The sequence below is a fragment of the Microcaecilia unicolor genome, chromosome 3 (assembly GCF_901765095.1).
Source record: "Microcaecilia unicolor chromosome 3, aMicUni1.1, whole genome shotgun sequence".
In the NCBI taxonomy this organism is placed as follows: Eukaryota; Metazoa; Chordata; class Amphibia; order Gymnophiona; family Siphonopidae; genus Microcaecilia; species Microcaecilia unicolor.
In genome coordinates, this window is record NC_044033.1 from 199,799,309 (window position 1) to 199,822,090 (window position 22,782).

At 45.6% G+C, this 22,782-nt stretch overlaps 1 protein-coding gene across 2 annotated transcripts in view; it reads left to right on the forward strand.

The window, feature by feature from the left end:
• The window catches only part of COL5A3 (collagen type V alpha 3 chain), a 107,930-nt gene that overhangs the window by 42,197 nt on the left and 42,951 nt on the right, over positions 1–22,782 (forward strand). For both annotated transcript variants that reach the window (XM_030197096.1, XM_030197097.1), the window contains exons 6-20: positions 3,243–3,383; positions 4,977–5,099; positions 7,497–7,673; positions 8,486–8,536; positions 8,732–8,773; positions 10,941–11,003; positions 12,049–12,123; positions 13,301–13,387; positions 13,576–13,632; positions 14,136–14,189; positions 15,799–15,852; positions 16,777–16,830; positions 16,962–17,015; positions 22,248–22,301; positions 22,544–22,588. In XM_030197096.1, the coding sequence (XP_030052956.1) occupies positions 3,243–3,383; positions 4,977–5,099; positions 7,497–7,673; positions 8,486–8,536; positions 8,732–8,773; positions 10,941–11,003; positions 12,049–12,123; positions 13,301–13,387; positions 13,576–13,632; positions 14,136–14,189; positions 15,799–15,852; positions 16,777–16,830; positions 16,962–17,015; positions 22,248–22,301; positions 22,544–22,588 (1,131 nt within the window). The remainder of the gene's footprint in view (positions 1–3,242; positions 3,384–4,976; positions 5,100–7,496; positions 7,674–8,485; positions 8,537–8,731; positions 8,774–10,940; positions 11,004–12,048; positions 12,124–13,300; positions 13,388–13,575; positions 13,633–14,135; positions 14,190–15,798; positions 15,853–16,776; positions 16,831–16,961; positions 17,016–22,247; positions 22,302–22,543; positions 22,589–22,782) is intronic.

The following is a 22,782-nucleotide window of genomic DNA, read 5'->3' on the forward strand; positions in this document are numbered from 1 at the left end:
CTTTTGGCCTGGCCTTTCCTACCCTGAACCAGCAGCAATGCAGGGGGATGAGAACAGTCCCATTGATGAGCTAAAGGCCCTGCATGGGAGACACTCCATTCCCACCAGCTGTTGTTGGCAATGAACTATCTCCTTGGCATGTAGCTGAGGTTTTTCCCTGCATTGTCTGCCAGGGGAAGGTGGGCTGCTCCCTGGCAGGGTCCATGAGATGCATTCCACAAGGCACAGTATCAGTGTTCAGTGGTGAGAGCAGAGGGCAGGGCAAAGCCTGCACAATTGAATGGCACAAAACTGGGAGGTGTGGGGTGTGGCTGTGTTATGAAAGTCAACACGTGTGTTTTATCGGAAGGAATTCCCTCTGCTTTTGGAAAAGTCTCACGGCAGTCATGAAACAGGAACACTTTGGCCTTTTGCAAAGCCCCGACTGTTGCATGATGTGCTACAGGAACACTCGCTTCTCTGCAAAATCCCTGCTGATTCATGGTATGTTTCAGGAACACTCAGTCCTTCGGCACAGTCCCCGTTGATTCATGAAATGTTGCAGGAACACTCAGCCTTTGAACACACTCCCTGCTGATTCATGATATGTTTCAGGAACACTCAGTCCTTCTGCTGATTCATGGTATGTTTCAGGAAAACTCAGTCCTTCTGCACAGTCCCCGTTGATTCAAGAAATGTTCCAGGAACACTCAGCCCTTGAACACAGTCCCTGCTGATTCATGAAATGTTGCAGGAACACTCTGTCCTTCCCTGCTATGTAGTTTGCTACAGATTTCTAAATAAACAACTGTATTTGGGATTTTTTTCATGCTCAGACCCAGTCTTCAAAAGCTTTCACTGTGAGCAGCATCTCTGAGGGAATGCAAAACGCATTCCACGGAGGTCAGCCGCAGCTGGAGGAAGCGAGACCACATGTTCGCCTCATCTTTCATTGCAGATTTGGATTTTTGCCTTTTTTGCATCACTTAAATAGGTGCGGTTAACCCTATCACCACCCCCCAGACCTTGTCTGCCTGCCCACCCACCATGCAGAAGACTGAATGGATGGGAAGGGAAAATAACCTATCCCTTACTGATGCTGTGACCCTGCTGGGGAAGGGGTCGCCCTTCAGTCTAATTGAATTCCCTTTCCTGTTGGTGGAAGCAATATATTTGACAGATAGTGGGGAACGTCCCTTATGGATGTGCTGAGTTATGCTGGATTGCTGGCAAAACCCCATCCTGAGGCATTATGGGACTTGCAGTGCTGATTTCAAACAGAGGAATCATGGACTGCAAATCCCATGCTGCTTTGGGATGTGAGCTCAAAGCCAGGACTGGCCAAAAGGTTTCTGGCTTGGAATTGGGGAGTTTGGCAGCTATGCTTGATTCCTGGGAACAGTAAGTTACCCACCCAGGCAAGCACATGCCTCTGTTTTTGTTTTCTCAGATTCTGCTAGTAGGTTATATTTTCTTTCTTGGAGGTAACTTCCAGATCTTTCTTTGGACAGACATGCAGTGGAGATGGGGATGTATGGGAAAACGGACTGAGGGTAGCTCCCCCTCCCCCCCAAAAAATCCTGGGGTGCAAATTCTTGCAAACAGCCCATTAATTCCTTATTCATTTTTATTTCATGCAAAAGATCATTTCTCATTTATATTTCATTCTGAGCAGGTGTTTTAATGATTATTACAAAGGTGACACTGCCTCCTGTGTAGCAGAACAGATCAAGGGTGCTGCTGTGCTGGTCATCATTATAGTGCCCTATCCCGTGTACACATCATAGGAATACAGCACGGACAGATGAAGAGCAGATATTAAGCAAACCTCCATGAGGGTGTCATAGTAAAAAGTGCAAAAGCATGAATACAGCACAGACAAAGGAAGAACAGATCTTCAGCAGAGCCCCATGTGGGTGTCACAGAGATATATGTAAAAGTATGAATACAGCACAGGAAGAGAAGATCTTCAACAGACATCACACTGATACATGTAAAGCATGAATGCAGCACAAATGGATGAAAACTGGATTTTCAATAGAGTCCTGTGCAGGTGTCACACTGATAGAAACAGAGAAATATGACGGCAGATAAGGGCCAAATGACCCATCCTCAGTAACCCCCAACTCTTCCTTTTCCTAAGGGATCCCACGTGCCTGTCCCACACTTTCTTAAATTCTGACACAGTCCTCGTCTCCACAACCTCCACCGGGAGGTAATTCCACGCTTCCACTACCCTTTCCATAAATTAATACTTTCTTAGATTCCTCCTAAGCCTGTTTCCTCTTAACGTCATCGTATGCCCACTCGTTCCAGAGTTTTCCTTCATTTGAAAAAGGCTCACTTCCTGTACATTAATGCCAGTGAGGTATTTAAATGTTTCTACATATCTTATCTTTCCCGTCTCTCTTCCAGTTTATACATGTTGAGGTTCATATGTCTGTCTCTATATGTTTTATGACCGAGACCGCTTACCGATTTTGTAGCCGCTCTCTGGACCAACAGCATGAATACAGCACAGACAGCATTCTAATGGCATCAGCGTTGTCAATCTGAGACTGATAACCAAAAGTAAAAACGAAGCTCCAGCACACCCTGACTTTCCTTACGACAAGCTTCAAGTTAACTGCACCATCTAAAGCTTTTCCCTGATAACCAATGGAAGGAACCCCTGACCGTCTTGGATAATTTTACTAAAAATGTTGTTGTTTGTCTCTCTCCCAGAATGCTTCAGAAAATAATATATATTAAGGGCAAATGAAATGAGACCCAGGAATAATACCTGCAGGTGGCTCAGGGCTGCTATTACTAGCCCTTTAACAGGAAGACATCATCAAAGTTTGGAATTTTGACTAAAACGTTATTAAAAGTGTTCTCCTTCAGTGATGATTTACTCATACAAGTGCTACCTTCTGAGGGGAGAGGGGTGAATTGGGGGGTGACCTTAGCCACTGAGCTTTTGGGAAAGAGGTGTCGGTGCAGTGATGATAACATTACAGGTACAATAAGTCCCTGTCCCAAAGAGCTTATGATCTAATTGGGCACCTGAGCAGTGAGAGCTAGTGACTTGCCCAAGATCACAAGGAGCGTCAGTGACAGAGGAGGAATTTGAACCCAGACTTCCCTGGTACTAGCTCTAACTACTTCCCCCATTTCTTCCATATCTTCTGGCCCTCTGCACACCTCATTCTCTCCCCCACCCCCGCCCCCCCAGTGTTGCCCTTTTAAGCTCTTTGTTCTGTGAATCTTCCTTCTCCCTGCAGGCCCAGCCAGACCCTGGCCCGGTGAAAAATGGGATAAAGAAGGACAAGAAAGGCAAAAAGGACAGAAAGGGGAAGAAGAAAAAGAAAAAAGCTGTTTCCGAGTACCAGGATCTGGTTCCATCCACTGTGGCTGGGGAGAAGGTAGAACCAGTCCTGGTCAGTGTCTCAGTAGCTGAGCTGAGCCTGGACTCCCCCCCCCCCCCCTCCCTGGCTGGTCCAGAAGCGCTTTGTAATCTTCACCAGGGCTGATTCCTAGCACACTAACCACTAACCTGAGTCCTGGCATCAATCCGCCTTACAGTCTGACATCAACGAGTGGACCCTGCTGTAGCTGCTTGCTTTGCTAGCTCTGTGCATTCTTAAAATTGTCTAGTATATGGGGCATAAAAGAACGAGACAAACGAAAAAGGAGGAGCAAACCTCACGGGAACGTGAGCATCAAATCAAAACAGCTAAGGTAGATCCAGGAAGGATATCAAAAGGTCTTTATTGGGGAAACAGCTGATTTGATACATAAAAGAACACCCTGGAAGGCAGGGGGAGCCTTAGCTATCATGCAACAGTGACACCTAGCTGAGAGAACCATGATTTCAGGGTTTGGAAGGGAGCCCTGCAGTATGGTTCTTGGCTACCTTGCAATGACTGGCTAAGACCCCCTTTTACTAAGGCGCACTCATGTTTTCAGCACACGCTAAACATTAGAAACACCAATGCATTCCTATGGGAGTCTCTAGCGTTTAGCGTGAGCCCAATTTTAGCACGAGCTAAAAACGTGAGCGCGCCTTCGTAAAAGACCCCCTAAGTGAGGTGGGGGAGGCAAATAAAGGAAGGAGGAGAACTCCAGAGAATTGGCAGTGGTGCTGAACCCACTAGATGCAGGTTCCAAATGATCCAGGAACCCAAAGGAGTAGGAGGGAAACTTCCAGGTCCAAAAAGAAATAGTGGAGAGTCATTACTATAAGACTGGCAGAATGCGGTAGGCTAAGTTTATCCCCAGTGCATGATGAGACTTGTGGTCTTGCTTTTCTTAGGGAATGTAATGGGGAAATCAGAACTACAACTCCCTGCATGCAATGGGGTAAAACCCAGGACTCGATCAACCCTGTCCTGCAAATCTGGATCCAGTTGGCAGCTGAATGGAGGAAGGGCGATACATTCACATCCTCACACAGAGAGAGACATTATTCTAATGAGATGCCGGGTGAGCCAGTTCCTGGATTCTAATGGCATCAGCGCTGTCAATCTGAGACTGATAACCAAAAGTAAAAACGAAGCTCCAGCACACCCTGACTTTCCTTACGACAAGCTTCAAGTTAACTGCACCATCGAAAGCTTTTCCCTGATAACCGATGGAATGAACCCCTGACCGTCTTGGATAATTTTACTAAAAATGTTGTTGTTTGTCTGTTTGTCTCTCTCCCAGAATGCTTCAGCAAAGCTTTGCTCCATTTTTTATCACAAGTGTAATGCTCCATTCTCATCGCATTTATCACACACTGTGATGCATCACTTCCCTGTCCATCTCAGACGTGCTCCAATGTGCTGTCTTACCATGCTACGTGTGCCATGCAGTGATGATAGGGAGTTAAGGTTTACACGATGAGTGAGGGAGTAGGGAGGGCAGGAAAACTAGGACTAAGACAAAAAGACTGAGTTGGTGGAAGAAGGGGGTACTGGAGAGTGTCCAGCTTGATGGCAAGTAACACATTTTCTTCTTTGTCCCATCCCATTAAGGCAGAGCGCCCCACCAAGCCTACCACGACGGAGGAGGTTTTCCCTGAGGATTACTACCCTGCTCCATCAGAGGATATTTTGGTCTCCACGGTGACAATAGGCCCGAATATAACTGACTATGAGGTACTGTGCCATGAGGGAGGTGGGACAGAGGAATAGGAGAGAAGCATTCAGGATGAGACGAGAAATGCTTTTAGGAAACTAACAGAGTGGAGGGTTTGTGTGTGTGTATATGTATATCTTTTCTAGTTCTCATGGACAGTTGGGGGGAGGGGCAGGCTGACTGTCATTCCCAAGTCTCCATTACGGAACAGAGGAGACCAGCTCCTACATCTGTCTCATGGCCTGCAGATGATTTGTAGGACACACCTAAAGAGTAACTCTGTAAACTGGATGCTAACATTTAAGAGCCCGTTTCATGGGTAAATGTTTAGATTACTAGCGTTTTGTGCCTATGTGTGCATATTCCCACTCAAGTTCTAGCATAAGTACATAAGTAATGCCATACTGGGAAAAGACCAAGGGTCCATCGAGCCCAGCATCCTGTCCACGACAGCGGCCAATCCAGGCCAAGGGCACCTGGCAAGCTTCCCAAACGTACAAACATTTGGGAAGCTTGCCAGGTGCCCTTGGCCTGGATTGGCTGCTGTCATGGGCAGGGCACAGAAGCTCTATTCTTCACATACCCACATAAATTAGAGACTGCAGATATACAAAAGGAGAAGCATGGGCAGGGCTCCCTCTTAAGCACATATATCTGCTGCATTTATTTGGGTATGTCGATACTGGGTTATGCTCGCACTCTATAACAGAACTTGAGCGCCCAGCTTCCATTATAGAACAGGCTTCTACCACGCAACCTACTTATAGAACTACCTTCCCAATGTGTATCTCAGGGACCCTTATTACATTTTAAGTGTGGAGGAGGGAGTTAAAGAGACTATGCTGATCAATGTTCTCCACTACCACTGAGACACTGCTAAAAGTTATAGGCTTATGCTATAGCAGGGAACATTTAGGTTACAGATCACTGAGAATGTTCTAACTGTGAAGGTAGTTGAGCACTGGCAAAGGTTAGCTGAGGCTGGAATGGAGGAGGTGTGGAGAAATTTTAAGAGCAATTGATACGTGTATAGAATGGCCAGTGGATTCTGCTTGAGGCTGGAGATAGAGCAGATGACCTGTTAAAGTGCCTTCAAATCTTGTCCTTTCTTGATGCCAAAGATCTTTCTGAGATCTAATCTGCTTCTTCAGATCCCTTCCAGGCTATCTCCCTATGCTTCCAGATGACATATTGAGATCTCATTTGATGCCATGCTTCTGTAACTCTGGTCTAGATGATCTCCTTGAAATCTCCTTCAATGTTATGCTTCTATGACCCTAGTCTAGATGTTCTCCTGAGGTTTCCCCTGATGCCATGCTTCTGTGAGTCTAGTCTAGCTGATTTCCTGAGACCCCCTCTTAAACCATACTTCTGTGAGTCTAGTCTAGATGATTGCTTGTGATCCCTTCATACACCATGATTTTGTGGCTGTAGTCTAGATGATCTCCTGATGTCCTCTCCAGCACCATGCTTCTGTGTTTCTCATCTAGATGATCTCCTGAGATCCCCTATGAATCCATGCTTCTGTGACTCGATCCCCTCATGCTTCTGTGAATCTAATCTAGATGATCTCCTGAGATCCCCTATGATGCCATGTTTCTGTGACTCGATCCCCTCATGTTTCTCTGATTCTAATTTAGATGATCTCCTGAGATCTCCTCAAATGCCATGCTTTTGAAGTCTAGTCTAGATGATCTCCTGAGATCCCCTCTTACACCATGCTTTTCTGACTACTTGAGAGTCCTTTTCTAGCCTTGTCCTTTCATAATGATTCTATAGATGTTATATGGAGGATCAGAGAGAGGTAAATTCTTGTCTTTCTTCTCCCCTCCTGTTCAGCTTAACTTACTGACTTCTTCCAGAAATGTACCTGGTTTCACGAGAGTTAAAGAGCCCAGAAGCCAGAGAGATAAAATACCTGTGGGCTGGCTTGTGGATTGGGTTGACTGGATGCATGTGCTCGGCCATAAATCATTCTTTCCCAGGCTCCCCTCCCCCCTTCTCGGTCTCTCATCATATATCCTCTTTCCCTTCCTTTCACTCTGTTATTAATTTTCTATAGCCCTTGGAACATTTTTTTCCTTCTAGTGTTTTCTTTAGCCTCTATGGCACTTTCTTCACTTCTGTTTGACTGACACACAATAACTGGGATAGACAGAATCCAAGAGATTAGCGAGCCAGCCTTTGCCCCAGCATGCCAGTGAGTACTGAGCTATGAATTACACCTAGTTCCAGCTGCCTGTGTGAGGGGGCTCTATGTTCACTGCCCCCAGTACACAGCCTCCAGGCTCTGTCCTAGTATTTCACCCAATTTCTGGTGTGCTTAGTTGCTTCTTATCTGCCTGCTGGATCCTCTGTATCGTTTTCCCTTCACTACTGAGTACTTCTAATAATGTTGTATTTGATCCATGTGGCAGGAGATTGTGGAGTATGTGCCGGGTAGGGAAGAAGATCCCAGGAGACGCGGCGAGGACTTTGAGATCCATGAATATGAAGAATACTATGACCGAGAGTCTCTGGACCCTGAAGCCGACCGCAGGTCGGAGAGATTTGGACCCGTTGAACGAGGAGATGTAGAAACTCAGCAGAGAAAGGTAATTGTGGCACCAAAGGACCAGCCTGGCATCCTCGATCCTCTCTTACAGGCAAAGAAACATCAAAAATCGCAGCGAATAAGGACTGTAGATCCAGAGGTCCCAGTTTTCGCTGGCTTTCTGGAACTTCTTTGCAGCTAGGGATCTTCATGCATGTCCCAGATTTCCTTGGGACAAGCAGGAAACTCTCTCCAGAGTCCGCCTTCATCTCTGACCCTGTGTCCCTCCCATTCCCTCTGCTCTTCTCTCTCTCTCTGTCTCCATTCCCTTTATATTCTCCCGCTTTTCTAACTTCTCTTCATACCAAGACTTGTGATCATCCTCTTCTCACTCTCTCCACTCTATTAACTCTCTGTCCCATCCTTAAATTCCTTCCATTCTTCAACTTTTCTCTCCTCTTATTCCATCCCCCCCCCCCCCCCCCCATCAAACTGCCTCTGCTCTTCTGACCAGTCAGGAAATAAATCTGAATTGTCTTCATCCATTTCAAAGCCTGTCCAAAGCTTCCCTTCTCCTCCTTGGCCTGTGAATGTCATTTCTCTTCTTGTACAAGTAGAAAGTATTTGGGCTACTGTTGATTGAACTCAGCAGGGATAAACAAGAGAAAAGGAAAGAGAAGGGAGATAAAGGGGAGGGGGGAGAGTAGAGGCAGAGGGAGAAATGGAATGCTGGAACTCAGCCCTTGTAATGGTGTCATCCTATCGCTTTGGTTGTGAGCTCCACCATTGCCATTCCTGTCCCAGCATGCACTGCTTTCAAAGCCCTGGTCTCCATGCTGCACTGTTCACTAATGCCTTGGTATTGCATTTCAGGACATGTACCCTGAGAAGGGAGAGAAAGGAGAGCCTGCTGTCCTTGATCCGGTGAGTATGGCCAAGAACATGGTACTCTGGCCCAGTAAGAGTAACAGGGATGTAGGGGGCTGGGGACCACCACATCTGTTGCTGCAGGAGGGGGGGGGGGTCGGGTGACTCACCAGACTAGCATAGTGACAGCAGAGGCAGAGAAGGACAGGCTGGCAAAAAAGTTCTCACACCTTCATGTCTTTCTCATTATAGGGGACGGTGTTCACGGGACCCCCAGGACATCCAGGATATCTGGTAAGAAAACACTGTCCGAGGCTTGTTCCATATCTTCTTTAACAATAAAAAAGAGATGGGTTTTGGAGCAACGGGTGCAGTCTCGTACCTAGTGTTATATTTCTGAGGAAAAGGGCTGGGGCAGGTTTGCCACCCATTCAGTTGCCGGATATCAGGATTCTTTCCGTGGTGCTTTAGGTGCCTGTAGTCTTTGCATTTTGCTGGTCTCCTCTGCTATTTTCAGTCCCTGCACCCTCTCCATTTTGCTGGAGTCTCTTCTGGTATTTTCAGCCTCTGCACTCAGCATTTTGCTGGTCTCTTCTGCTATTTTCAGTCCCTGCAATCTCTCCATTTTGCTGGAGTCTTTGGTAATTTCACCCCCTTTCTCCTACACTCCTTCCTACTCTCTGCATTTTGTGGGAAGTTTTATTTGATTTCTTCTTGGAAAATCAGTGCCCAGTAAATATCCTTACATGATGGGCAAATAGATTTTCCCAGTATTGTCTTCATCATGGAATGCTCTCTGTTGCTTTCTAGTGGCCATAGTCTGGAACTGCAGCCCCTCTGTGTCATTTGAATGCTCAGAAATAAAAGTTGATAATGAAAACAAAAATACCAGAATATAAAGTAATACCTTGGTATCTGACTAGCTGTTAAATAAATTTGATGTGTCTTTTTAAGCTAGAAGATCACAATAAATATCCTTCAGCCGTTCTCTGGTCCATGCAGAGTTGTGTTTTAATTCACAGAGGCTGGATGCACTGGAGAAATCGCATGCCTTTGGGGGCTCCAGGACATACCAGGATAGGAAGGATTATGTTTTCAACCAGGGTAGACTGGAAGGGCGGGACAAAACAGCTGTTATTTATAAAGGGCTACTAGTGTGCCGAGTACTGTTTGACAGAAAATATGAGATTTTAGGGGTTCCTGGCTGAGCACGAGACTGTTGTTGTTTCTTTCCACAATAGTTTCCCAGTGTTAATAGCTATCATGCACAAGTCAACTTTGACCCTGTGACCTCTGGGTTGGAAGGCAGCCACCTTCCTGGAGGAGCCATTCCACCTCTTGAGGAGGCAGCTCATGTCTAGCTGTGTCTTGTATTTCTGGTAATCTTGGTTCCTGTTTCCTAACTGGCCCAGCAGGAACCAGCTCAGGACAAGTTTTAAAATTTCTGCCCTGCCTCTGGGCTTGTTTTCTGTTGCTTCAGTGTTGTTCCTGTTCTGTTGCCCCCCTCCCCCCGACAGGGGTTTGGATTTGAGCCTCACATTGCATGCCTAAATTTTGTATCTGTACCATATTGCATAGTCTACCGTGTTTCCCCGAAAATAAGACACTGTCTTATATTAATTTTTGCCCCCCAAAATGCGCTAGGTCTTATTTTCAGGGGCTGTCTTATTTTTTGGGAAACATTGGGGTTGGATCGGGGTTGGCCTGCCCACCCTCCGTTGCTCCAGGAACTAACCTTAAACACCTCCTTTCACCTTCGCAGCAAGCAGCAGCAGGGCAGGCCACTCCTTCCTTCCGTGTCCCGCCCTCGCCTGACGTAACATCCGCGAGGGCGGGGCACGGAAGAAAGGAGAGGTCTGCCCTGCTGCTGCTTGCTGGGAAGGTGAAAGGAGGCGTTTAAGGTTAGTTCCGGGAGCGATGGAGGGTGGGTGGAGGGGGCCCCGACGACCTCGGGTGGGGGGGGGGGGGGGGCCCGGGGGCGGCCTTGCCCGGCTCTCGGCGGCCCTGCTTTCAAACAAAAATTTGCTAGGTCTTACTTTCGGGGGAGGCCTTATATCTACCAATTCAGGAAAACCTCTACTAGGTCTTATTTTCGGGGGATGTCTTACTTTCGGGGAAACAGGGTAGACAGTGTTTCTCAACCCAGTCCTCAGGACAGTCAGGTTTTCAGGATATCCACAGTGAGATAGATTTACGTACCAAGGAGGTAGTACGTGCAAATCTCTCTCGGGTGGATATCCTGAAAACCTGATTGGCTGGTTGTGTCCCCATGACTGGGCTGAGAACCCCTGGTCTACTGGTCGTATAGAAATGATAAATAGTAGCTGTATGGGGTCTTTCACCAGGAAACTTACAGGTTGGGTCTGAGAGTTTATACATTGCTCTGAAAGTCACAGGCAGGACATTCAGCTCTCTGGTCTGCTGTGCTTCATTTTCTTACTCTGTTACTTTCTGGTTATAGGGTGAACCAGGACCTCCTGGTGTTATGGGTCCACCCGGTATCCCTGGAGACCCTGGCGAGAGGGTAAGAAGTTCAAGGTCGATTGCATACTGGGACATGACCCCTGTCAAATTCATGGCCTATGTTCACTGAACTTCAGCCTACCTAGTGCATCCAGCAGTCTCCCCCTCCCTGCTGTAATCATCAGCATCCCCTGCCCCTCCCTTAGTCCATGAGCCCCACTTCTGAGAACTATTACCTTTAAGTAACCCCCAGGACCTCTGCTTTGCCTCTGAGCTGTGCCTCCCTGAGGCTGTTCACACCTAGATAAGGTTTACTGAGTAGATTGGGTGCTTAGCACTGAGAAAAAAGCAGGACTGACAGATCTGTTCTTCCCCCCCCCCCCACCTGCCCCCACCAATGCCTTCCCCGGCTGACTGGATGGAATATGGGCATTGAATTAGCCCCTTGGAGTGACCCTTCTGCAGCACAGCTGTGATATACATTCTGGAGGCCATGGGGGTGAGGGTGAGTGTCCATCCAGATCTTCCTGAAATAGTAGATTCATGCAGTCACAAATCCAGATAAAAGTGCTTCTGTGCCGCTTGGATTTCCCCCTTCCTTCCTGCCCCCTCCCCTCATCAGAAAATCTGGATTCTAAGTGAGCCATAAAATGACTTCCTGCCTCTGTGACCCCCCTCCCTCCACCATATCCCTTCTCTTACCCTGGACTCCTCTCCAGAGTGCAGATGAGATTTCAGCAGGAATCAGCCTGCTCCTCTTTCACATGCTCTTCCAAATGCGTCCTCTCTACCTGCCCCTTCCTCTTCCACTCCCCCTCCACATATTCTTGCCCCATCACTCTCTTTCTCCCTTCTCGTCTCTCCTTCTCCGTGCATTTTTTCCATTCCTCTTCTCACCTTCTAACCATATCTCCGGATACTCTTTTCGTTCTCTTGTATCCCATCTGTTCCATTCATTCTCTGTCCCTTCCATTCCCTTCAATCCTTGTGTTGTCCTCAATGTTCCACTTCCCTCCCTCTGTCTCTCTCTCTTCTCTTCTTCTCTCCTTCACCTTTTCACCTCTGCTCACCCCACCCAATCCTTCTCCTTCTGCTACTACTTCTAGGGTCCCCCAGGACGGTCCGGTCTCACAGGAGCTGATGGGATTCGCGGTCCTCCAGGAAACATGATCATGTTACCGGTAAGTTCTAGCAGAGGTGGTGGTGTGAGGTCCACACAAAGTCAAACATCCTTCAAGGTATTGGAGGGTCCCTTCCCCCTCCATGCTCTGCTCCTCATCCAGGCTTATGCTGAACACTGGGAGGTCCATGTACACCAGGTCACTCAGTACAGACTGACCAGGGACATTACTCCTTTGACAAGTAATTCTGTAATCCTTTGGACATGCGTCCACCATATCAGTTCTAGGCCTGTAGAATAGCAATATTCTTCATTAACTCACTGCCTTCAGCATGTCTAGCTGGAGTCTGTATTCAGAGCAAGGCCAGAGACTTTCATAAGAACTTGCTCATCCAAATATGCTGAGAAGTTGCTTAGATTGGATTTTTAAAAGACATTCAAATTACGCTGGTTTTCCCAGTTCCCTCCATCTTCCACTGTTTCATCTTTACTAAGATTAGAGTGATGTAAATTGGAAATATCACCTCCCTTGCCTCTCTTCTCCTAGTCACCCCCAAATACAAGTTTCATGGGCCATCAGGGAGCCATCTGCATAATGAAATGTGTGCCAGTAGCAGGCATCCCAGGGGGCCTTCATGCTGCACTTCAACCTCTTTCTCTGGTTGAACTAGGCCTCAAAAATGGATGCTGAGGCCTAGTGACCCAAGACCATTGCTTGAGGGTGTCGGAAACTTGGTACCTTTGTTAAATTTAAAACTTAAATTATCTGAAAAATTAGTTTCTAATAAGTGAAAAGCTAGCAGAAACCACAAGCCTGTGTGTGCCCTTGAGCTCTGGCAAAGCTGAAGAAACAGCAGTAAGATGCATCCATCTGTGAGAATGTGGAGATGACGATAAACATGAACGATTGATGGTGGACCACTAGGTGCCTCTATGACCCTATGACCACCTCTAGCTTCTATTTCTCTAAAACTAATTCTGCCCAAGCCTTTGGCTTGTGCTAAGCTTGGCCAGCATCATTTATCAGATTACATCTAGAAATACATGGACCATTTCAATTGTATTTTGAGAGAATGGACTTTTATTGTAGGAGACTCTGTCTTGCCCACCAGTGACGTCTCTCGATGCCCTGAAAATATAGCATCTGCCAGTCTGAATAAAGTAGCTCTTTCTGATGAATGTGTTAGATCACTTTTCATTTCGTAGTTTAATTCTCTCTTCTTGTTCTTCCTACCTAGTTCCAGTTCGGTGGTGGCGATTCCCAGAAGGGGCCTATGGTCTCCTTTCAGGAGGCCCAGGCCCAGTCCATCCTACAACAGGCTAAGGTAAGAGCTGAAGCCCATCTGGGAACAGGGGGAATGCGGGGCTTGGTTCTGGGGACTCCAAGCATCAGACGAATGGCCAGATCTAGCAGTGAAAGACTGACGATGTGATAATACTGAAAACTGATACGTACTCTAAATAATACTTCTGGTACTTAGGTGATGGTAACGTCCATTTTTCATTTTTGTAGCTTGCGATGAAAGGTCCCCCTGGGCCCACGGGTATGACAGGGAGAGCTGGGCCTCTGGTAAGTTTAGATTCTACTTACACTCTGTTCTCTCAGTGCACCTGACCCAACTGGAGTTCAATTTACAAGCTCTCAATCGCTTCTTCCTACAAAGAAATCCATCTTCCTATCCGCAGCCAAAGTTGGCAGCCCAATGGAAGGGCATTTCATGAGGGTGAATGGGGAAAATGGGGGTAATCGAGTCTGGTTTAAAGAGAATGTCAAACTAATAGGAATTAGAGATGACGGCCAAAAAGTTTTCCCATGTCGTTGGTGGGACTTCGTTCATTTTCATTTGGCTGTTTTGTCCGCAGTCTTTGGAAATAGGTGTGAGCTGTGTGGAAAGAGAGGCCACTCTTTTCCCGATAAGGTGTGCCCTCTTTCTGAGATGTGCACCCCATTTCTCAAGACAGGCCAGACGGGGTGCCACGCTGAGTCTGAACTGAGGTGAAGGTTACTGTGCCTGTAAGACGTTTCCTAGCTGTTGACCAATGACTGTTTCCATTTCCTGTCCTTGTGTTCAGGGCCCTCCAGGGAATATGGGTCTGAAAGGAGAACTGGGGGACACGGGGCCCCAGGTAAGTTCTGGAGAGCAATCGGATAGCAGTGTTCAAAGTGTATGCCCACAACTACCCTATACACACCCACCCACCTACTAATATATGCATTGATGGCTTGTTTATATAACCCCAAACGAGTCTTATAAGGCTCAAAGCACCAACATAACTACAAATAAGTGAAGCTATATAAGGTTCTAAAGTTACTGCCAATCGAGGGACGAGGTACGACCTAGTAGTTGAGGAGCAGCATTGGGGATAGGTAAATAATCCATTATCCAGATGGCTTTAGAGTTTGATGGTTTCAGTTTTAAATGATGCTTTTCCAACCAAAGAGTAATTGAGTGAAGGCCATCAGTGAAGACTGTGCGATTCTGCTGCTTAGGGTCTATATATGTGATTACTTGGTGTCATCTGCTAAAAAGTGAGCTGAGTTCTCTCATAAGGGAAGGGGAGCGGAAAAACAGGGTGGTTACCTCGGTTTTGGATTGAGATTTAGTCCTCCCACACAAAGAGAGCTATGCCATTTCAGTAACAAAATCCACACACAACTCTGCTAATGCACCTCATGCCTTCCATGAACACCCCCTGCACTTTTCAGCACTGAGCGTTCTGTACAACACACACTATACACACACACAAATACATGTTGTAATGGCCCAGTAGCAATCCCTCGGGGATGGTGGCCGGCTCTTTGGCCTCTCTCCCTTCTGTTCTGCTATTACCAGGGTTTTCAGCAATCCAGCTCCTCCATCTAGTAGTCCACAACAAAGTCTTTCAAGGCAACACAGCTTTTAGTTCCTGCCTGTTTATTGCCCCTCCTTCACAAACGCAGTGCAAACAGGTAATGTCCCATTCAATTCCAAAAGGAGAAAAAAACATAGCAAAAGAAAACTCTCCCCCTCAAAGTTCAAACCTCCTGGTTTTCAGTTTCAAAGTCTTTTGCTCTCTAGTGGTTGCAGGATGGCAGTACCCTCCCACTACAAAGCTACTTGACTCCTGTTGTGACCACCCACCGCCTTCAACCCATGCAACCTTGCACCAGAGTATAATTACAGTCCATATCCATCTGCTCCTCCAAACCTGGTAATCCTGAGCTCTCCTCCTCTCCAGCCTCCAAACTCTCCATTAACTCCGCTTCCCTCACAGCTTGTCTGTTAGATCTCTCCTCCCCCTCCCAGGTGGAAGGTATCTTGTACTGATTTCTGACCCAGGAAAATTGAGCTTTCGCATCACTGCTCCCCCTCCTGGCCATTGATCGCCATAGCAGCTGCTCCTTCCACTCTTTCCCTCCACCTCCCCAATGTGAAGTCCCTGGCAGGTTTTTGACCATACCTTTCTGCTTCCCTCTCCCAATACCTCCTGGGACATGTAGTTTGGCCCCCGCATTTTATCCCCCCCCCTGCTTGAATTTGCCAGCCTTATCACAATGTACATACATAAACACACCCTCACACCCCCAAACATACCTTATACCCCTCACACTTTCACTTTTGTACCTCTACTTCAACCACTAACCTTATCAATTTTCTCCCACTCCAACCTACACAATCCCCCACCAACCCTGTCTCTGGACTAATACCCTCTCCTCTCTTTATTCTCTTCCTGCCCCCCCCCCTTCTTCTTATAGGGTCCCCCTGGGGTGCAGGGCCTGCCTGGCCTTTCAGGGAAAAGAGGAAGACGGGTGAGTATCAGAGAAAGAGAGAGATAGAGAGAAAGAGAGATTGACAGAACGAGAGAGTCAGGGAGTTAAAGAGGAAGAGAAGGAGAGAGATTGATAGAGAGATTGAGAGAGACAGAGTGAGAGCGACACAGTGTGCATGTGTGTGTGTGTGTGTGTGTGAGAGAGAGAGAGAGACTGGGAGACGGAGAGAGTAAGAGAGAGAGAGAGACAGACAGTGTGATAGAGAGAGAGAGATTGAGAGAGAGAGACAGAAAGAGAAAGAGAGAGAAAGCAAGAGAGAGAGTGACAGAAAGAGAGAGAAACAGTGAGAGAGACACAGTGTTACATGTGTGTGTGTATGTGAGAGAGAGAGAGAGAGAGAGAGAGAGAGAGAGAGAGAGAGAGAGACTGTTCCTGCCTCCATCAGCTCCCTGCACAGATCCCCCCCACCACTCCTGAAGAAGTGGGCTTTGAGACCGCCTGCTCTCCCTATCTTTCTAGGCAGCTTCAGGGTGACAAACTGGGAAGGACTAAAAAAAAAAAACTCAGTGACATTTCAGTTCCAATCCCCAGCTCTGCCCACCTGGCGTACTGTCCATCCAGTCAGGAGCCACCCCCCCCCCCCCCATGGTAGGAACACATGCCTTAGAGTTAGGGTTACCATATGGCTCCAGAAAAAGGAGGACGGATTGAGCCAGCTGGGTTTTACTTCCATTGTTTTCAATGGAAAGCAATTGCTTTCAATGGAAGTAATTGAGCCAGCCGGGTTTTACTTCTATTGCTTTTCCATTGAAAGCAATGGAAGTAAAACCTGGCTGGCTCAATCCGTCCTCCTTTTTCTGGAGCCATATGGTAACCCTACTTAGAGTGAATGTTGCTGTGAAGGAGATGCAAGCATGATGACCTCTATGACTTGAGTTCTTTCCCCACCCTCTCTATTTTAAGGGTCATGCTGGTGCTGATGGAGCCAGGGGATTACCCGGAGACACTGGAGCTAAGGTCAGTTTGCCTGTTTATTTGTGGGTTTTCATGGGCCTGTTTAATGCTGGCCACTGAGATATGGATGCACCATGTCAAGGTTGTAGAGGGCACCAGTGAGAAGAAGATGAAATGTCTTTATGTCCCAACAGGGCGACCGAGGGTTTGATGGCCTACCTGGACTGCCTGGAGAAAAGGGGAACAAGGTGAGGTGGCTGTTGTCCCTCTGAAAATTACCCAGTTTTTTGGGAGCTTCTTTGTGTCCTGTGATGATGTCTTCAGTTTATTAATTTAATGCATTTGCTATGTCGCCCTTCTGGTAAATACCAACCAAAGCGGTTTACAATAATGTTTCAGTTACTAGACCCAATAGCTAAATGCCGTTAGAATTACATTTAATCTCAATTAATACTCATGCAACACCTAAATGATATAAAACCAAAAGATGCACAACCCAATCTCATACCTACTTTACCACCATAATTGATCCCGACTTATCACGAGCCCGTAGTGTAAAAAGATCAATTTTTAACCCTTTGTAAAATGATGTAGATAGGCTTAAGGCTGGAGGAATTGTGGAAGAGAATTCCCTAATGCAGAAACTAGAGCGTGTGCCTTTTCCGTTGCTGGTTCTTCACTTTGAGATGGCCTTCCTTGCCATTTAAGATTGTGTGATAATATGTTACAGTTTAAACGACTTTTGAAGACTCATTGCTTCGTAAAGGCCTTTTTAGAAGAATGAAATGTATTGGAGTGACTGTGATTGAACTGTTTATTTCTTTGTGTCTTGAGTTTCTGTTTTAATTGTGGATGGATTCATGGTATTGTAATTTTTGTTATTATCATTACTCACTTTGAGTTAAAGCAGGATATAAATGCAAAAATAAATAAAGAAAGAAGATAGATTAATGTGTGAAATGTAATCTGGCCCGTGAGAGAGGGGAGTGATCACCAAACTATTCTGGGTCTGGGATCTCAGTTGCTGAATCAGACTAAAATGAACGAGCAACTTAGCTAATATTGAGGGTGAACCAAAAGAAGAAAAGCAGATCAAAAAAGACAAAAAAATGGAATAGGAGGGTAACACAGCATTGCGAGCTCTTACGTAAGGTGGTTGTATGACTACTTTTAGGGGTTCACTTTGCTTTTTACCCCTATTAGTTTTTTGTACCCCTGATGCAGCCTGAGGGTGAAACATGGCCACGTTGGGTAACCTTGTAATAAACCACTTCTTCTGTTACCCTCCTGTTCCATTTTTTTGTCTTTTTGATCTGCTTTTTTTCTTTTGGTTGGCTATTTCTGTGGCAGATCTTTGCCTTCTTTTGTTTCTGTCTAATATTGAGGGTGTACTAAGTAAAAATGTTTTATGTACTAAAAGCCAAAAGTCTTATATTTCATGCGATATGAACGGGGTAACCAATGTTCCTCTTTTAGGGGTGGTGTGACCAGGTCAAACCGTTTGGCCCTAGTAATAATTTTGAGGGCTAAACTTTGAACCATCTGGAGATGGTTGACCATATATTTGTTCAAAACAAAAAGGTAACCCAGTGGTATGTAGGAATCCCGATGTAAGTCACAAAATATAGTACAAACCTCAAATAATTTGTGATATGGGAGCCCTCGGTGTCCCTTCCTCCACCCTCTAAAATGGAGGGGATAGGGTGAATGTCGCAAGTCAGATCTAACCTGCAAGTGAATGGCCTCTGCAGCGACCATTAATACACTGCAGGTGAATCGTTGTGTACCAAACACACCATCATCGGCCTCTACGGTGCACAGTGCAAGTCATCAATAAAACATTATCAGCTTCTGATTTAACTTTTCCAGTCTCTGAAGTTCTTGGTCCACTTCCCACTTTTCCCTGCATTTTGTTTGATCCCGTGGGACTTCATAGTCCATCCACTCTGGTGGATTTTTTTCTTCCTTGTTTGCCGCACAGGACTTCCCCCATCCATGCCACTACCTCGATATCGCAGTTTCAATCGCACGGAGCAGGCATGGCCTTCCCTGCGCAATTGAAACCATGATATTGCTGTGCCAGCCCCCCCTCCCCCCATGGTAGGAACACATCGGCCGCCATTTTGAACGGGTAGACGTGAATCGTTTAGTCTTTCCAAAAATACTAGGACTAGGGGGCATGTGATGAAGCTACAAAGTAGTACATTTAATACGAATTGGAGAAAAAGTTTCTTCACTCAACGTGTAATTAAACTCTGGAATTCGTTGCCAGAGAATGTGGTAAAGGTGGTTGGCTTAGCTAGGTTTAAAAAAGGTCTGGACGGCTTCCTAAAGGAAAAGTCCATAGACCATTATTAAATTGGACTTGGGGAAAATCCACTGCTTATTTCTGGGATAAGCAGCATAAAATGTTTTGTTCTTTTTTGGGATCTTGCCAGGTACTTGTGACCTGGATTGGCCACTGTTGGAAACAGGATACTGGGCTTGATGGACCTTCGGTCTGTCCCAGTGTGGTAATACTTATGAAAGCTAAGAGACAAATGTTACAGACGGTGTTTCTCCACAGAGTGCCAAAAGGCAGTTCCTGATGAAGGATTCATGAAACAAGCCTTTGTAGAGCTCCATTTAAAAAGGAATTGGGGAAGCCTGCACTTTGTATGTTTTACAGATAAGTGCATTTTGATTTAGTACTTGGAATTTATGGACAGGAGATTTGCTTTTAATTTTGAGCATCTTTTTAGAGTTTTGGTATGTTGAAATTCCTATGTTTTTTCCACTTGTTAATTTGGACATGTTTACACAGAATTGGGAGAGCCAATGATGGTGTGTTTGGTACACAACGATTCATCTGCGGTGTGTTATTGATCGCTATAGAGGCCGTTCACTCACAGGTTAGATTTGACTTGTGACGTTCACCCTACCCCCTCCATTTTAGAGGGTGGAGTAAGGTACACTGAGGGCTCCCATATCACAAATTATTTGAGGTTTTTATTATATTTTATCTTGTGAGTTCCATCGCGATTCCCACATCCTGTTGGGTTACCTTTTTGTTTTGAGTATTTTGAACTTAGAGTTTCCCTTATTGTTTTTTTTAATTAGTTTTTAAATTTTCTGACTGTATATTTATTTATTTATTGCATTTGTATCCCACATTTTCCCACCTTTTTGCGGGCTCAAAGTGGCTTACAATACATCATGAATAATGAGAATACATGAGAAAGTATACAGAAGAATTTTGGGTAATATGATAATGATAGAACATGGTATTATTTAACAATCAAACATAGTAATAGAAATTTAAGAAATATATGAGAATCATAAAAAAAAATTGTACATTTGATAATGGTAGAAGATCTTGGGTAACATGATAATGAAGGACACGATAGTAGTTTGGCAGCAAATATCGTAGGGGCAATTCTGGCTGTGTGTACATAAATTCATATTTGTTGATCATTGTCGTATGCCTTGTTGAAGAGATGAGTCTTCAGTAGACTTCGGAAGTTGGCTTGTTCATAGGTCGATTTTAGGTTTCGTGGTAACGCATTCCAGAATTGTGTGCTCAGGTAGGAAAAGGTTGATGCAGGCGTTAGTTTGTACTTAAGACCTTTACAATTTGGGAAGTGAAGATTAAGGAATGTACGGGATGATTTTTAGCATTCCTGGGTGGTAGGTCTATCAGGTCAGACATGTAGGCTAGTGCATCTCCGTGAATAATTTTGTGGACTAGGGTGCAAATTTTGAACGTGATTCATTCTTTGAGTGGGAGCCAGTGCAGTTTTTCTCGTAGGGGTTTGGCGCTTTCATATTTTGTTTTTCCGAATATGAGTCTAGCTGCAGTGTTCTGAGCTGTCTGAAGTTTCTTGATTATTTGCTCTTTGCAGCCAGCGTAGAGTGCATTGCAGTAATCTAGATGACTGAGTACCATTGATTGTACCAGATTGCGGAAGACGGTTCTTGGGAAGAAAGGTCTTACTCTTTTTAGTTTCCACATTGAATGGAACATCTTCTTGGTTGTGTTTTTTGCATGATTCTCAAGTGTTAGGTGTCGATCAATGGTCACTCCTAGAATTTTTAGGGTGTCCGAAATTGGAAGATTCAATTTTGGTGTGTCAATGGTGGTGAATTTGTTCGTGTTGTATTGCGAGGTGAGTATTAGGCATTGGTTTTTTTCTGCATTGAGTTTCAACTTGAATGCGTCCGCCCATGTGTGCATGATGTGTAGGCTTTGGTTGATGTCATTGGAAATTTCCTTTAGATCTTGTTTAAATGGAATGTAGATTGTTACATCGTCTGCGTATATGTATGGGTTAAGGTTTTGGTTTGATAGTAGTTTTGCCAAGGGCATCATCATTAAGTTGAATAAAGTCGGTGAGAGGGGGGATCCTTGTGGAACTCCACATTCAGGTATCCATGTAGCTGATGTTGTCGAATTAGATGTCACTTGGTATGACCGTGTATATTTAGGCAGACCATTGAATAAAGAGTTCTCATAATCAATTCTACTCAGGATTATTATTATTATTATTAGCATTTGTATAGCGCTACCAGACGCACGCAGCACCGAACACCTGACATAGAGAGACAGTCCCTGCTCAATAGAACTTACATTCTAGTGCAGGTCTTTTTCTGCTGTCATCTACTATGTTATGTATGTGCCTGAACTAATATATGCATTGATGGCTTGTTTATATAACCCCAAACAAATCTTATAAGGCTCAAAGCACCAACATAACTACAAATAAGTGAAGCTATATGAGGTTCTAAAGTTACTGCCAATCAAGGGACGAGGTACGACCTAGTAGTTGAGGAGCAGCATTGGGTATAGGTAAATAATCCATTATCCAGATGGCTTTAGAGTTTGATGGTTTCAGTTTTAAATGATGCTTTTCCAACCAAAGAGTAATCGAGTAAAGGCCATCAGTGAAGACTGTGCGATTCAGCTGCTTAGGGTCTATATATGTGATTACTTGGTGTCATCTGCTAAAATGTGAGCTGAGTTCTTTCATAAGGGAAGGGGAGTGGAAAAACAGGGTGGTTACCTCAGTTGTGGATTGAGATTTAGTCCTCACCCACACAGAGCTGTGCCTCCCTCCCACACACAGAGAGCTATGCCATTCCAGTAACAATATCCACACACAACTCTGCCAATGCATCTCACGCCTTCCATAAACACCCTCTGCACTTTTCAGCACTGAGCGTTCCCACCCCCCATCCCCCATTCCCTCACTGATCAAGTTGCTTAGTGATTAGGTGGAGATTAAAATTGCCAGGTTCACATCACCTGTGCAGATCTGTTCTCAAATGTGTTGTCCAGCACCCAATCCTTTATAGCAGGATCACACCGGCCCCAGGTTAAGTCTTCACCAAGTACATTGACATCCTTCAGCTACCCCTCATGACCACAATTTGGGAAGCATCACTAAAGAAAACCAGGTACCATTAATAGCATGTTAATTGCGTCTCTTTCTGTCCTACTGTAGGGAGAAACTGGGAAGCAAGGTTCCGTAGGTCCAACGGGTGAAAATGGAGAGAAGGTAAAGGAATCTCCCGCACCCTCAACCGAACGGGATCCACGGATCTGGGCTCTGAAATGAAGATATATTCATTTAATGGGGCAACCTCCTCACAGAGGCAGAGGGGGGTGGGTGGGGAGAAGACCCAGGAATTGAAGGACAGGGTGAACAGGCCCCAAAAAATGGATGGGGAGGGGGAGAAAAAGGGATAATGTGGGCCCGCTGGTAGCTTATGAAATAACATTACGGATTTTCCATTTCAGGGTTCTGAAGGCCCCCCAGGACCGAGAGGCTCACCCGGAGAACCTGTAAGTTACCCCTATGAATTTTTCCTCTGCTGCCCTCCGAGGTGGCCTGCACATGTTAGAGTAACAGACTGGGTGGGACGAAGGCGGAGCTGACACATAGACATCTAGTGGTGAAATTTGTCCGCTAAATGGTTGAGTTAGGCCTAAGGTAAATGTGTTGGTGCCGCTGCTTAGATGTATATTGTATTTATTAC